General features: G+C 40.2%; 1 protein-coding gene across 1 annotated transcript in view; it reads left to right on the forward strand.

The window, feature by feature from the left end:
* Positions 1-17,164, forward strand: part of PLB1 (phospholipase B1) — a 78,980-nt gene that overhangs the window by 11,956 nt on the left and 49,860 nt on the right. Inside the window, exons 12-20 of the mRNA XM_075497187.1 lie at positions 1,219-1,311; positions 7,509-7,577; positions 8,395-8,475; positions 9,944-10,010; positions 10,739-10,797; positions 11,867-11,940; positions 13,311-13,354; positions 14,138-14,246; positions 15,188-15,239. Of these exons, the coding sequence (XP_075353302.1) occupies positions 1,219-1,311; positions 7,509-7,577; positions 8,395-8,475; positions 9,944-10,010; positions 10,739-10,797; positions 11,867-11,940; positions 13,311-13,354; positions 14,138-14,246; positions 15,188-15,239 (648 nt within the window). The remainder of the gene's footprint in view (positions 1-1,218; positions 1,312-7,508; positions 7,578-8,394; positions 8,476-9,943; positions 10,011-10,738; positions 10,798-11,866; positions 11,941-13,310; positions 13,355-14,137; positions 14,247-15,187; positions 15,240-17,164) is intronic.

Consider the following 17,164-nt stretch of genomic DNA (forward strand, 5'->3'; position numbering starts at 1 on the left):
CTGATTATGCTCATGTATGTTTGGAAACAAAGGCAAAAAGAGGTTAACAAGAAGCATTTAAAACTGGGTAGGGGGAAAAAGATAAAGGTTTTGTAAACTCTGTTGGAAAGTAGAGTTACCTCCCTGCAATGAGACTAATGCAGTCTGGGAACCTGGGAATGAATTTTGTGCATATTTTATATTTGGTATAGCCAGTGGGGAATGAATATAGATAAGGTTGCCTGGGATGTCAGACATGATTTTGCCACAGGTGATCTCTAAAGGGAAGTTCAAAGGTCAAGGTTGTCTGAGACCTGGCAACGAAGAGGAATAATATCACTTACTAGATAATGGTTCACTCGGAGCAAGGTATCAAAATCCAACACATAACATTAGGTGGTTATTTGTAAAATAGGTTGGTAATAAGTCATGGTCTGGTTCCTGGGCATCATAACAGCTCCTTGAATTTGTGGTAATTCCATTGGGCCCTCAGCTCAGTATCAGAATAAAATGGACTGGGAGAAGAAATTTGTCTTCCAGGAAGGTTGGGGTCTGCTGTGTTGTGAAATCTTCCTTTGCTGCTGGGTCTTCTTATGCCAGGCTTACTTTGTCGATGGTTGGCCCATATGCAAATGGCAGACTTTTAACTTTCATGGCATTACTTTTTCTCTTGGTAAATTGCTCTCTTATTGCCTTAAATGCCAACTTATATCATAGGTGGATTCTTTCTTTATTCCAATTTGTGATACACCTGCAGGCCACCATGTGCAATCTTCCAAACTCTTCCAACGGTCACTTTCATTTAAAAATATGCATGATCTCTTAAGACAAATTCTGCACGCTTCCCTTTTTAAATGCATGTAAGTGTTAGCTAGACAAAGTGTTGTTTATTCCAAATCATTAATGTGATCACATCTGCATGTTTCCCTGATCTCCTATATGTCACTATTGTGATCGTGCTTTGCTGTTGCTCTGGTATTCTTGTCCTGTTGATGTGTGGTCCCTTCACTACTACCTTACAGCGGTAGGTACAGCAATCGCTAGAACAGCAGCATCTGTTCTGTCTTGACACACCAGCAGTAACTGAGATCAGCAACAAGTGGCTTAATGAGAGTACCAGAGATTGATACTCTTGTGGATATGAATATTATTTTATAGAATGAGACCTTTTGTGGCTGAATGTCTCATCTTTTCATACTCTTAAGTGTTTTCTCATGCTCAAAATGCTTTCTCTTTCAGGGCAGGGATGGTTTCATTACCACATCAAAGACACAAGTGGAAACTCTGGAAGAAGATTATACTTTCATGGCTGTGGGCCTCTGGAACAACATGGTACAACAGACACTGTTGCTTACTGGACTTAGCACGGATGCCTGGTAGCAACTCTACACTAGCCAGACTTTGAGTAGCAAGGAGGGAGGGGAAGGAATAATATAGGAAAGAAACATCCCATGACTGCTATCCTCAGCTGTGCAGAGAGACTGCTCTTGAATAATGCTAAATGCCCTACACTCCCAAGACAAATCTCTTGCTGTTCTGTAGCTGCTACTTACTATCAAGAGCTTTTTAGAAAGGTTTCCAAAGTACCCCTTTGGGAAGTCTCAAGGAGTACATGAGCTGTTACAGACCCTTCTTTTGCTAGTCTCACCTCTGTGACAGAGTGGCACAGTGACAACTGAAGCTCATCCTAACCTGAGATTATAGCAATTATACTCTTCTGCCTCCTCTGTCCTGTATCCATCCCCCTCTTTACTAATGAGTCTCATAAGGTTCTCTCCTCCTTAAACATCATCCTTCTGCTGCTGTTGCTCATCCTAAAAAGGTGATAGACAGCCTTGAGGAGCTCCTATTACTTCCTCAAGAGCTGGATGTCCTACCCAGCTGAGGAAAGCCAACAAATGGTGCCTTCTAATGGGAGGGAGAGGGTGTCTGAGAGAAACATGGACTTTCTGACCCACTCGAGCTTGAACATGATGACCAGTTCTATAGGAGGTTGTTTCCTTCTGCAGGCTTGAGCTGCTGACACGCAACATTTGCGTGTGTGACTGAGTGGATGCATGTACAGCTGGAAGGGTTTGCATTTTAAAATTTATAATGGGGGCAAGTGAAGAAATAGGAGTTGCTTTTCAATATGAATGAGATAAAAAAGCAGGCACGTGATTTTGGACTCACCAGAGCAAAGGATGTTACTGCTTAGTGCATATCGTGTTTGGATATGCCCTGCTATCAGTGATTTTGGGTAAGATGTTGATTTTACTATTCTTTCTGACTTAGAAACTTCCAAACTTTTCTGTTTGTTTTTTTTTTTTTTTCTAATAACCTTCTTATAACACACATAACCTTTTTTTAATGAAAAAGAATCTGCAGTGACTAATTAAGTTAAAGATAAGACTGAGTTTTTTGCTTGTTTTGCAGTCCACATGTTAATAAGATTTTCGTTTGAGAGTACCTACTATTCCAGTGTCTGTCCAAATTATCCTAAGCATTCAGGAAAAAAAGTCTATACTGCAACCGCCTTTTAGTAAACTACATTTAAAAATAAATCAGTGCAGATTGGCGTGTTCTTGTTTCCTTTTATGCTAATTCTGGCAGTAGTAATGCTGTTGTAGCCCTGATCATTTAAAGAAGCAGGATTTGCAGGAAAAGGCTTTTATTCAACCAGAGGATATAGCTAGAAAAATCATACAGTCACTCTAATAAAAGATGTTATCTTTTAGTTAAAGTTAGTAGGACTTTAGTTAGTTAGTAGGAGCCAAAGAATTAAATATTGATCAGATGTTGAAGCTCTAACCTTGGAACAAATGTGCTGCATCCAGTTATCTCCTTTGCTGTTATCTGTGACATTCCTCATGATGATGTCAAAGTTCCTACCCCAGATCTTCTATCGTAAAATAGATGCTATGATAAGATGCACATTGACTTCTTTATTGTTGTTCTGCTTGGCCTCACTAAGCAATTAGTTTCACTAGTTGAATGAGCAAAGCAGACACCAAAAGCCAGATTCCTGAAGTGTGAATTAAACATTCTCTGTTTCTGGCAGTTCTTTGTTAAGAAACTGAGTTACTTAAACTGCCCATGTCTTGGTGTCCCCATCAGTGTTGGAAATATTTACCTAGATCACACAGTTACCATCACTTAAACATGATCTGCAAGATGCTAGAAAGCGGTGTCATATCCTCCTCAGATACTAACCTCAGAAGCTAGTCAGGAGCAAGCCACACAAAGTATGAACATCCAATTTGCTGTGAAAAGTGGCCTTTTACAGGTGCTTAGCATGGTTTTTCAGTCAGCAAATTTTTGAAATGAAATGCTGAATATTCTTTCAGCTAGTGCAGAAAATGAATGTTTTGGACTGGAGAGGGAGCACAGTGCCACCAGTTTGTCAGCCTATTTTGTGCCTCTCTAGCAGGAATTGTTTGGGTCCAACTGAACCAAACTTGTCAGAATCTGAGAGCCATCTAATTGTGGCGATAGATCAGCCTGAGCTAATATGTTTTCTGGGGCTTATCAGTTGGAAACTGACCTCCAGCTCTGAGTAGTGTCCTTCATTTTTATCAGATTCTGCAATTAGCAGAGTTCATGTGCTTCTAATGGGCTTCACTTTCATTTTTTCCCAGTCTAGACTATAGCTCCCCCCCCCCCCCCCCCCCCCCCCCCCCCCCGTGGCTTCTTATTGTTCTGCTTTTTAGATTTCAGTTTATGCAGCATGCCAATACTAGGCACCTTGAATAGTTTTTAGGAGTTGTGACAGTATCATCCCCATTCTGAAACCACTACATTGCCTTCTTCAAATCCAGACTCTAGAAGGGGATTTATCTTCTGAAGTTTACCAACTCAGGCAAACATACTCAGTTAACCCAGCCCTGATTTCTCTTTCCTGCCCTCTCAAATTCTTACACTTAGCTTGCAACAAATTCCTTCTGTCCAGAGGATATTTTTTTTTGTTTAGAGCTTCTGCCAGCAGAAGAGCCTTCCTCTTTCCCTCCACTTCACTTTTTTGTCCACATTTCCCCTCTTCTGCACAGACTTTATTTTGCCTCCTGGTCTCTGTCCTTGAGCATCGCATTCTTTGGTGTGTTACTCTATTCTTGTCACTTTAACTGCTAGGAGCGTTTTGTGGAAACAGCAGAGGTGAACAACTATAAGCAAAATGAAGTGGTGCTTTTAAGCATGGCTGTGTTAGGGCCAGTTACCGAGTCCCAGGCAGTGAGCATGCTGAGGAGCCACCAGAACCAGAGAACTGTCGTAAAGGAGACAACTACAACTACCAACTTTGTTTTATTTCAGTGTTTTTCCTCAGTGTGAGGTGGTTCCTCTAGCGAGGGGACAGCCTAGGTGATCTGGAGGAAGAGCAAAATGTGGCAAAACCACATCTTGCTACTGCTTTGAAGGGAGCCTACAGGAATGGTAGTATTCCCTTCGCAACTCCTTTCCCCCTCTGTTTTCCTGCCTCCTCCTTGATTTAGTGGAATTTTCTTAGTACAGCTAGCAATCATCAGAAAGGCACCTTTCTGGGTAGGTTCCTTGTCTGCCTGTGATGGTATTCTGCTATGATGTAAAAGCAGACGATACAAAAGATGCTTTCAGTGTAAAAAGCACTGGCAGGTGTCCTCACCCAGTAAAGGTCACTCTAGTTCTACTGGGAAGTCCAGCGAATGGTTTATGCTGACTGCTTTAACAACCAAACAAAGCAACCCACAATGCAGTATTGGGAACTGATAGGAAATCAAGATCATGACTTGTCAAGCAGCAAACAGCAGAATGAGGAGGTGCCCGAGAACTGCATTCAGAGTTTCCTTCTTCTTGCTGTCTGCCAAGCTACCCTTACCTTCTTTTGAGGCTTGGTACCAGCCTCTTTCTTGGAATGATTACCTGCTTATTGGCCAAAGGGCAAAACCTTGAAATCTAGTGGCAATTGGCAGTTGGACTGCACTTCAGTCTAGCTGAGAAGAAGCTGAGCTAGCAGGTGCCAAGGACTTGTCCTAGGCACGGCTGGATATTTTACCAAAACGTTTCTAGCTATCTAGGAGCAATGCGATTCATACGCTAAGCACGTCAGAGAGCAGTCAGCAAAATGACGTCGGGTAGCTAGGAAAAGCTGAGAGAGGCTGATTGTTTACTTGGATAGCTTTAATGTTTACCACAGAGAGCCTGATTGATTAATTTGGGCAAATGCCTACAATTTTACCTCTGGAAATACTTTCAGGGGCAACGCTCCTTTCATGTGTGTAAAGAACTTGGACAACAAGTTCTTGCATTTGCCATTCTTTTGTGTAACAGAAAAGACCACAAGAAAACTATCCTGCAACCAAGAGAGAAATGGAAACCAAGCAAGAACCCGAATGGGAACAGCACCGCAGGAGGCTGCCTGTGCCTCTCTTCTGCGTTCAGGGCTTTACGCCGACTTAGAAACTGCTGCAGTACCAGAGCAGACCCGCACGCTAACCGGCCTGCGCGACAGATGTGCTAGAATTCTGGGGAGGTTTAGCTGACTGCGATGCAACTTGGTGCCTGGTTTCCTGAGCAGGACTTTGCAGCTCTGCTGCATGGGAGCAGTCGGTCTGTGGTGGGAGAACAGTGTCTCTGAGCCGTCTGGAATGAATGGCCTCCTGGAGAAATTCATTCTCATCACCCAACTCCCAACACCATACAAGTGTGTAATACTTGTTTGAAATTCATTCCTAGCCAAGAAATACCACCGTTGTCCCATCTTCTGTGGGATCATTCTGTGCTGGAAGAAGAATATTTTCTTAAAAGAATGTCATTAAATAGCTACTTTGTTTTGTCCTAGGAGGATGGGAAAGTACCAGCTCCCAACGTACCTTTTCTCCGAGCTTCATTATTTTGCATATTTCGGGGACATTCCTTTTATTCCTATCTCTCTCCAAAAAAAGCATTTCTTCAAATGCTTCTTTCAAAGAATATCTAGCTCTGTAAACCTCTTCTCTATTTCTCTGAATTTTCCCATTATTTTCATTGATGGAACAACCAAAACCAGAATATAACATTCCTGCCCAGAGCGTATCGGTGATGTCAAGCCTGTTACTGCTGTATTTTTTCAGTGCCTTCAATCCTCTTTCTTCTGTAGTCTGCTGCTTCTGGCAGCTGCTGCTGCTGGTGCAAACTGAGCAGACATTCACTGAGGAAGCTAACCCAGTGGCCAACTCCTTTGGGTGTGATTGCAATTTAATTAGCACCCAGCAGGGTGTCCGAACAGGTGAAGTCATTCTTTGTGGTATTTACCACTTTGTGCTGTCAGTATGGAGGTTTGAGTCATTCCATAATTTTTCATTAACAATAATCCTCCCTTCATCTTGTTAGAAGGCAGCCAACGAATATAAATATTATCAAGTCTCTGTGCAGAGTTGGAGCGCACCTTTTCATGTTGTCTAACCTATATGAAAATGTAGATAAGGAAACAGTTCTGGAAGGTGGGATAAACTAGCAAGCTTTTAGTTGCATGGGCTACAGCCACTGGAGGATTGGCATGTGACCTTAATGTGTTGTATTCCATGTTTCTGACTTGGCCGCAAAATGAATTTGCAGCAGAGGGAGTACCTAAAGATAGTGCTCGTAAGACAGAAGGAAGAAAGTTAGTCCAACATGGATGTATCACCAAATGGAAGATTTTTAATTTTCCATTTTTATTGGGGATTTTGTACTTTCTGCTTCTGAGGTAAAGCGATGTGGACTTACCCAAGCCTTCAGTGTATAATCCGAGTCAAAGCTGCATTTTCCAAGGAGTTTCAGTCATACCATTTTTACTTCAAAGTTTCAGTCTACTCAGAGTTGCTTTTCCTTCCACACAAAACTTTTTAGTTTCTTTATACTTTTATATGAAAACTATAAACTGTAGAGACCTGAAGAAAGGTCTCCTAAGTGTGCCTTTCTCAAGTGGTCGTGAGCATGGTTTCACAGCCTGGGAGAAGACAAAAAACGTGTGGCGGATAAGGCCTGGGAGGACGGACAGACTGCTGCAAAGAGTTGTTACCGGCAGCAGAGCTGTGGCAACCCACCTTTTGCTTTCTCGTACTTGGGCTGGAAAGTAAAAATGGCTTGCAAATCTCAGCAAAGTTTAAACTGCATACCATAAGGGAGGAAAACTAATCATAAAGGTGGTTTAAGCGATGCTTTTCTAGAGCATCTCCACAGTTACTGTGGGTGAGCTGATAAATAGCGACTTGACTGCAAGCAGTTGAATACTGTGGTAAGAGATCTGTGCCTTGTGGGAAAAACACTTAGAGGGTCAGCATTCCCAAGAGCAGAGTTAACGTGTGGATGCTTGTTTTAACGATGATGGGATGACAGGCTGATCATGTGAGAGGCCTTGTTTTCAGTTCCTTGCTTTTGTAGGTATACATGTGGTATGTTATACATCGATAGATATTTATTATAAGCAAAACAAGTTTTAAAATATATATATGGACCTGATGGAAAACGCCAGGCAGTAGAGCCTTTGCGCTGCTGCTGCTCTCTCTTCCCTCCCCCGCACAGCACGCGTACAAGTCCTCTGTTCTCTCCCTTTCCAGATGGAGCCAGTTGGGCGGAAGCAGCCTTACGATTTCACAAAAACGCTTCGGGTCCAGTGCCCATCTCGGGTAAAAAGGTTTCCTTATTACTGTGAGATTTTATGTACTCTTTGCAAAATTTCTAAGTTTTCAAATACTGTTGTCATCTTCTGAAGTTCTTGGGAATATGTACTTACCCAAGATATTGCACTGTTAAAAATTCAGTGTTCTTAAAGTTCATTGATACAGTCTCTTTATTTTATAAAGATGAAACTCTGAAAACAAGAACTTTTGACAAAATTTAGTTAAATCATCTTACTGTGTCAGATATTTTTTTATTCAAGGTATAACTAGCTAATCTGAATTTATTAATTGCAGATATCAGGGGTCTATTAGCAGTATGAAAATCTGCATCAGCAATAAAATTGAATCCATGTGTTTTATATAATTTAGCTTTTCTGTGATTTGTCTCTGTCTGCTGTCCAGTTTAACTATTTTAGTCCCTGGAGCTGTCAATAGCCCAGTAGTATCTTCAGGGTCTGAGTATCTCTGGTTCAAAGAACAGGTTCTTGAACGTTTTTTGTATTTAAGCTCTGACTTCAATAATTTGATAGTGATAAAATATTACTGGCATCCAGAAGCTTCACTGAACAGCAATTAAAGTATCAAAGAAATTGAATTATGTGTTTTGTTTGATGTTAGGTTTAAGGCAAGAGGTGATGCTGTGCCTAGAGGATAGCAGGGCTTAATTTTCAGGTCTAACCTGGTTTACTTCACTAGTGCAATGTTCATTCAAAAATTAACACTGTAAAGATTTTCTTCTCTTGGAAAATCTAGCCAGAAGACTTTAACATCAGCTGACTGTGTTTCCACTAGCGTTGGTAAACATACTCTCTTCACTCTGCAGGAAAATCCGTATTTGTTCACATATAGAAATAGTAACTACTCGTCTTCCCTGGAGACATCAAACACCAAAGAAACATCTCAGGTATAGTAGGACTGTTTGCATCATATGGACTGAGTGTATTCTAGGGAGTGGGGCAGGTGGGTGAGAGTGTGTTGTAGCCTAATTAAACAATGTTACCTGGGAAAACTAAATACAAAGCTCCAGCTCTTTATTTCTATGCTTGACTAAATAGTCAGATGCTTAATAGCGCATTTTCTCCTTGGTGGATTTTGTAGAGTGTGATTTAAGGTAGATGTGTTCACCCAGCCTAAACTAAGTCTTGCCTTCACTGTTAAGAACCTTTTTTAAACATCTGGATAACGACGTTAATTTCCCTGGGATAAGAAGATAGTGAAAATGGGGCCATTCGGTTCTACCATGGAGGAAACCAGATCAGATCAGAATGACACCACTGTGTGGGTCTGATTTAATCTTGTTTATGCCATAGTAGAACTGAAGAACAATGGATTTTTCTTTTTTGTGAGATAGTTGCAGATTAGGTGTGCAGAGATAAACAGCTGTGCTTTTCTTTTTTTTCTTTTTTTTTTTTTTTTTTTTTGTGGTGCTCTGATTCTGAGCAGAACTTGGTGCCCCCAGGCAGCTACAGAGGGAGGTGATAATGCTCATTTTCACAGTGTCCAGACTACATCTGCACTCAAAATGGCCTATACTTCATTGGACTAGTAATACACATTTCTCCTCTCATTTTTATATAATCATCTGTTTTGTTAGTTACTCAGGATGTACCTCTGCATGGGGCAACGGTACCTACCACTCTGATTTTTGGCAGTAGTTATGGTGTAGGAGAGAAGAACCAACAGTGTTACATTTGTGGGTTGTTTTTTTTTTTAATAAAAAAACCAAAATGGAGCAATGGGACAAGACACAAGTATCTTTTCCTTAGGCAAGTTAGTCTACTTAAGGAGTTCTGTAGAGAGATTTGGAGCAAACACATGTCCTGGGGTCTTGTGTGATGGTCTGCTCTGGTGTACTGACAGGCAGCCTTTGCTAACAGTAGACCTTGGGGATGCTTCCGTCAGTGGGTGGCAACCCAAAAGAGCCAGGGGGCAAATCCCTGGCTGCATGTAGAGGGTTGCACATGGAAAAGGCAGGCTCATGGCCTGCTGACAAAGGTACGGTTTTGTGCTGGGATATTCCAGGGATGTTCAAACAGCTTCTTGCAAAAAGATGTGAGCTCACCTAGCTCAGACTACGGCCGCACAAACTGTTGCGTAGCTGAACACAGCATGGCACAGAGTCTGAAATAACTGGCCCCACTGGTAGGCAAGAGCCGTGCTGCACTAATGTGGCCATGAGACTTCTGAGCAGACGGAGTTTGTGTCTGCCTTCAAAGGGCAGTTGTAGGCATGGCCTGAGGACAGGCTGAGCTGGTAGATGTATACAAAGTATGTGGGAAATTCGGTAATCTAATGGGCTGAGACATAAATGGTTTCTCATGACCAGAGTATAGTGAGTCTGATGTGAAGTCTTGCCCTGTCTGTCTTTGCAGAAGAGAATTTATGGAACAAATATTCCCTGTTTTGACCGGGGTCCCTCTCAAACAGTTCCGGTTTCAGGTACAACCCTATGCAATTTTATTGTAGAGCTGCTTCGTTTGATTACAGAAGGGGAACAGGAACTGGGTTTAGTTAGGAAAGGTACGCTTTTCTTTGAAGCAGTGCACTCTATTGACTGTGGCTTTTAAGATCCTTTTTAGAACAACGTAAGTAGTTGTATAGCAAGATGCAAGTTTTCCCTCAAGAATGGTGAAAGCTTATGCAACTGCACCTTCCATGTACAAACAAAGTGACAGTGGAAAAGATAGGAGGTAGTCAGGTACTTCATTTGCAGCAGTGGTAAAACTGTGTATGTATGGAGTAGGGGCTCTTGTTAGTGCAGTCTGGGGTGCGAAAAGCCACGTGGAATCCTGTCACTGGGTGGATTTTGTCTTCCCTCAGAAGCTGCAATGGTCCCAAAATTTCCACCCTGTGCTGGCACCAGAGCTGTGCTTGCTTTCCAGTCATTTCCACTGGTTAAAAGGAATCTGAGTAAGCACAGATGCAAGACTGAAATCTTACTGCCTCCCTTGTCGTTGTAGCTAATGCCCAGCTATAGTACCAAGAATCATTTCTGATTTGATGCCTGTCAGTGTCTGTTATTCTGAGCTGATGCTGTCATGAATATTAAAATACTGTTGTTGCAATGCTTTATGCTTATTCTAAGGAAAATTTCTGATAACCATCACAATTTGAAGTTTTCTTTCTTTCCTCTTTCCTTAAACTACCTTTATTTTTTTATTTATTAGTTCATAATTTGAAACCGGCAGATATTCGGGTGATTGCTGCCCTGGGAGATTCACTCACAGTAAGTAAAGATCACTGGATAACCATCATTAAAGCAAGTAATGAAGAAGCATTTCTGAATTTTTAACCTGAGAAATAGAATACATACAGTTAGGCCCTATTGAGCCAAACACATTTTTCACATATTCTTTTCCATACTCCACCTTGACTGACTGGTAATCAGATCATGAGTCTAATCTGAGTGCACAGTTCCCATTTAAAGTCCACAAGAGTGCCACACAAGGAAGAGCTGCAAGATTAGATTGTGCACCAGCAAAAACCAGCCTGCTAGAGTGGACTTGCAATCATTGCTTTTCTTTACTGATTCTAGGCAGCTCCCAAGGTATTGGCTTTCAAAGCTATTAGTAAGCAGCATAAATAGAAAGAACAAATTCTGCAGCTAATTGTGTGTATGTGTGTATATATATGATAATACCAAAGCCTATAAAGCCATGTCCATTTATACTAACTAAATATTTGAGTAAAATGGCAATAGATCATCAGGTGTGTCGAGTGCAACTTATTTTGAGAGTTTGTTGTTTTTTTTTTAACACTATTCCTGGGACTACGTAAACTCATTACCCCTAGATGGGCTGTGATTCTCCAATCAGTGACGACTGCTTCACTGCTCATATCGTAATTCATGTTTCTTATGTGTTCAGTGCTAATTACTGCATTAAATCCTTGTGGTTCCCTTTCTTGGGGAAACGGGGAGGGAAGACACAAAATCACCGTACCACTTTTTAATGTGAGGAACATTATAATAAATTATTCATTCAGGACCATTGGTATCTTATTTATTCCTTATGTAAATTTAGAATTATATGAATATTTGGAACATTCTCAACCAATTTTTTCCCCACTTGATCTAATCAAGAAGTTGATAGAAGAGGGTAATTCACTGGAGCAGAGTTAAAATACCCTCAGTCTTGATTCTCCTGAGACCAAGCATCTGTTATGTTTTGGGAAGATGACGTAGCTTGATTCAGTAACATCCTCTTTAATTACTTTCACTAGGATCAGTCAGAGAACTAGTTACTGTAGCAGTTCTTATTTTCTGAAGGTGAACTCCTCTTCTTTTGTGCTTCCAGGCAGGTAATGGGGCAGCATCCAAACCCCATAATGTTACGGATGTCCTGACTCAATACCGAGGTGTTTCTTGGAGGTAAGTCCCAGTAATTCCCCCCCAATGAGAGGGAACCCGTTTTCTTCGGTTTTGATGTGTATAGTTGTTTTTTGTAACAAATGGAGGCTTGTGGAGAGTGAATTTGACTTTACATTTTTCATGAAGGCACACAGTTCTACATTTACTCATGATAAATAAAATATTCGAACTAGTGGCTCTCTAGAGTGCAATGTAGCATGCCTGGAATAGGCCTGGATACACAAATGAAATGGGGTCCTTGTTACGACAGTCCCTTTCTCCTCTCACAGTTGTAGCTGTTGCAAAGGGGACTTTGAGATCCTAGTGGCATTGCACCACTTGCTCATTCTGCATTTCTGTCCCTGCTCTTTCTATATCCTGTCTGCTCTTCCCCACTGTGGCCCACGTCACCCATTTGTCTCATTTAAAATCAGTGGTATATGAAAAGTCAGAATGGGATCTTTTTTGCTGCTGTTTCATACACGGTGTCTATTTCCTTGACCCTTTCCCAGTACTGCTTACATCATGCAGAACAGTTTATTGATTACAAGTCAGTACAGACTTCTACATATGCAGCATTTTATTAGACAGGTCAAAAAGCCATTCTGAAGAAAGGCAATCATGTTCACTTATTACTCTGCAACTGTATTATTTAATACCAAACTTGTCAGGGTGATTTTCTGTTCATCATTTATTATTCATCTGAAATACTGCAGCTCTGTAAGAGGTTTAAACAGGCACTAGAGCACTTCAAAATACTCTATTCCAAATTAAAGGGATGCTATAGAGGTGTTGTAAGTCCAACTTTTTATATTTTGATCTTTAATAATATTCTACTGACATTTGGAGGGAAAAGTATGCTAGCATTCTCTACAGCACAAAGGAGGGTAAGTAGCACACAGACATATGGTGAATTTTACTAGTCTAGTAGTATTCTTCCAGTTGAGTGAAATCGGGGGGGGGGGAGGTATTGACTATACTTATCACTGTGAAATACATGCTTTTAGAACTTGTTGTTATGGATACAAAGGATTTGTTCACTAAAAATGGAAGTAATAAATATTTTAATAGGGACAACAATAGCAAAGATGGCAGTTTTAAAAATTCTCTTTTCTTTCAGCTATGTTTGAACTTCTGTTAAAACACCTGAGAGAATTGAAAGGGAAGCTAGTGCACAGTGCTAGTGCAATTATATTTTAATATAATTATTATGATTATAACAGAGTCTCTGATTTCGTGACCCCGTTGGTATGCACACAAAGAGCTTGCTTCGACTTGGTACAACCACCACAGAACGTGCTGTGTACATGTATAGAAACCCCATAAGGGGGAGCTGCCTTACCAAGTCCATCATATCTTAGAACATTTTTTTTCTTCTTTCTTTTTAACAGTGTTGGAGGAAATGAAAACATAAGCACAGTCACAACACTAGCAAGTAAGTGCCTTTTTCTGTAAACCTGATAAATAGAACAACATGAAGAAAGATTTACAATTTGTAGCATGACAGAACCAATCCCTTTGTATTCAATGTCCAGTGCTGAGTAAAAGTTGCATAACAACCAGGCTGTAACTTGCTGTGCGTGACGTAACTATGTATTTTGTAATTCCTAGGGGCTTGGTTATTTCAGTATTCTTCTGTTGGTTATAGTTCTGCCCAAAATGTGTTGGGGATAGATGAATCAAAGATCTTAGATCATAGCCTAAAGAAACTGTTTTGACTGTATGGGAAAGTTGTTTTAGGCAGGAGCAGAATCATGTTACAAGATCAGATTTTACATGCTTTTTAGAGGTCAGGGCATTTTAGATCTGGGGTGTTTGTAACCTAAGATGTAGAAAGGAATCTTAGGTCTTTGGGGTTAATACATCTGGGGAAATCAGGCTAAAGGATTTGATTCCAACCCACCTGCAGTTAGAGTATGACAGCATGAGAGTCTCCTGCCTGAGCATAGGGTTACTCAGCCTCGTGTACCAGGGAAAAGGGCATTGCTAGCCAAGATGATCATGTTAGGTCATGAGATATCTGAATTCATGAAATTCAGAAGTCTTGAAGGCAAGGTTGTATGGTGACGAATCTCTGTGTTTATTACACTTAAGGTTAATTTTTTGATAGGTATCCCTTCAAACTTTGTAATGGTCTTTTACTAAGGTCTAATCTTTATAACCTCATTTGTTACCTGCTGAAGTAAGCAACGTTTCAGGGTGCTGTCTTTTTCTGCAGATATTCTTCGTGAGTTCAACCCATCCCTGATAGGGTATTCCACTGGCACTGGAAAGGAGACTTCAGATAATGCTGCACTCAACCAAGCTGTGGCAGGGGATCATGCAGAGTAAGAGGAAAACTCTTTTAATTTTAATAGAAAGTTGATTTTTCTTTAAAACTCAGTTCTAGCTAAAAAAGGCCCAAACCCTGGACTTTGGCAGGAGTGCAATAAAGCTGACAGGCAAGCCCAAATATATTTCTTTAGCTCATCTCTAGCGTGAAGGCCAAGAAATGTGATGGGGACTTTGCGATGTTTCTAATCTATGTCAAATAAATTAGCAGCAAAAGCAATGCTTTCTCTAGCATTTTCAACCAAGAAGCCCAAAGCACTTTACAAGCACTACTTGGAAAGCTTTACATCCCTATTGTGAGGCAGAGAAAAAAATATCCCCATTTTATAGGAGGTGTATTCAAACCCTCTTGTCAGTAGGACCAAGAGTTCGTGTAGAGAAATTAAGACAGAGAAAATCCTGAATTGCTTATGGTCAGTCTGTGGCAGAGCTGGGGATTACCTAGAGACCCCTATGCTCAGTCTTCAGTGAAATTCATATCATATCTTTTTCACTTGGGAACACTTCTTATGAGACATGCATCAGTGACTTGAGGCCACGTAATAACATTGACACGTGCACGGATGCTTCAGTCATACGCGTATCAATAGCGTGTGTCTGATGTTGGGAAGGAGCAAAGTGCATTTATTTTGTGGTAGCACAGTGTATTTTCTCTCTAAGTTGTAAAAGTGTAACTATGCAGCGTTTGCAAAGTGGTCAAGTGCCTGTTGGATACTCCTTGTTTTCTCACTTTTTTTCCGATCACTGTTTCAAAATGTAGCCTTTTTTAGGTACTATACCTCTTATTCAATGAAAACTGGACTTTCCCAGGTTTTTTTAGCCATGATGTGAGGGATGTCCATTCATCAGCTTTCCTCTTTGCCTTGCTGTCTATGCAGGAATCCTTTTTAATTTTTATTATTTTACTTTTATTAATTTATTTTTCTTTTATTTTTAGGGATGTTCCTGCACAGGTTAGAAGACTGGTGGATCGAATGAAGAATGATACTGTGAGTTTGATATGTCATTAATATCTTTAGAAAGATGAAGTTATGTGGCATCGTTAGTTTCTAACAGACCAACAGCAGATGCCAAATATTAAAGCTATGGGTACAGCAATGTGCCATGTAATAATCCCCAGTGCAGAGTATGAGTCAGTACAAAATAATCTATAGCTTTGTCTTAAATGAATTTGTACCAGCATGTGATAGTTACTATCAAACCCAGATAATTGTAATTTTCTTACATTTTTACCACAAGTGGCGGGTATATTCAGTGCTGTTGCTTCCCCTCCCAACCTGCGTCACCCTGTAAGATGACAGAACTTTTTCTCTGCTAGGATTTTGCTGTGGTACTAGTAATTGTCTTGTAAGCACACGGTTTTGCCAGCAGTAATGATACATGCTAGGATGTTGAGGGCAAGCTTTTCAAGTGGCAGATCATGTGGAGTGAACACGTGAAGTGAGGAAAGGACTTGTTTTCTTTTAAAAAAATTTAGTCCCTTCTTTCACTTAGTCATCAGCTGATTTTTGACTTACACGTTTATTGTTAGGAATTATTTGATTAATGGTCTGTAAAACACATATTAGGCTGAGGATTGCTTGCATATTTTTCACCTCAACTAATGCTCTGAATGTTTGCTATTTGTAATTTGACAAATGTGCTATGCAATCAGTGACCTAAGTTACATGATATTATTTTGGCTTTCCAATTGGGAATTTGGAAAGCAGCCAAAAAGCCTTCAAGATAACTGTGTGTGCATGTCTAGTATAAATACTCTTGTGAATATATATTGGCAAAAATATTTGCAGTACCTTCCTTTTTGGTTCACTTTCTCGTAAACCAGATTTCAGTCTGATGGCTGTATCTCAAATGAGATTAAAAGGGATAGCAGCTCACAATGAAGCGGTTGGATGGTTTTCATTCAAACCGTTCAAGGCTTCTAATTACTACTCTTGTCATATTTATCGTCTTGGAAACATCACACAACAGAAATTAATGCAAATACCTTTTATTTAACTGATAAACTTTTTTTATTTAACTAATAAACTTCTTTCTAACTAGAAAGAATGTTCATATATCATGTAGGTCATATATCTCTGATTTAAGAGCTCCTTTTTTTCTCTTTTTAAAACACCTTTTTAGAGCAGGAGGAAAATTTTCCCCTCTTTTAATTTGGATAAGTATGGTTTGAGACCAAACTACTGAACAGCGTGTTTACCAGCTGGGATATGTTGCCTTCTGCCTTTGAAGATAGATGTTTTTAAACCACTTGAGGCTGATACACTATTGCTGCTTTTCTTAGTGGTGTTTTGCACAGAAATTGAAGCATTAAGATATTGAGTACAACATCAGCTACATGGTGCTAAGCATATCTGAACCTTTCCTCAAAGCTAGAAGGTGTGTGTTTACTGAAGCATAATTACCTTGCATTAGCCAGCCCTTTGCAAAATCCTTCCAGAGGAAAAAGTGCTATAATTTTTTACCAGTATTGTTAGACAGAGTTAATATTGCCCCTCTATTCTTTGCAGTTTGTCTCACAGCAAGACTGAAATACATTGCCCTCCAGGGTTTTCCAGCAGGATAGCTGCATTATTTATGACACAGTAAAACATATACCATCATTTTTGCAGTGAAGATATAGTCTTAGAACTGCAGGAGGAGTCACTCAATGTATAGACAAGAGATAACTAAGAAAAGCACACAGATGGATTTTGAACAATAGTTTTCTGAAGCAAATAATTTTGCATGGTACTACTGATATTGTAAACCTTATTTAGATCTTAATAGTTTCTACATCTTTAGTCATGACTACAAATTCTTTTTTGCTGTGGATGCTTAGAGACCTATAGCCAGGTACCCTGAGAAATGTTAAATTTGTGCTTAGTATGTTGCCTGCCCCCCTCCCCTTTCTTTCTTTTTGTTTGTTTGTTTG

This window comes from Mycteria americana, chromosome 3 (assembly GCF_035582795.1).
Source record: "Mycteria americana isolate JAX WOST 10 ecotype Jacksonville Zoo and Gardens chromosome 3, USCA_MyAme_1.0, whole genome shotgun sequence".
Lineage (NCBI taxonomy): Eukaryota > Metazoa > Chordata > Aves > Ciconiiformes > Ciconiidae > Mycteria > Mycteria americana.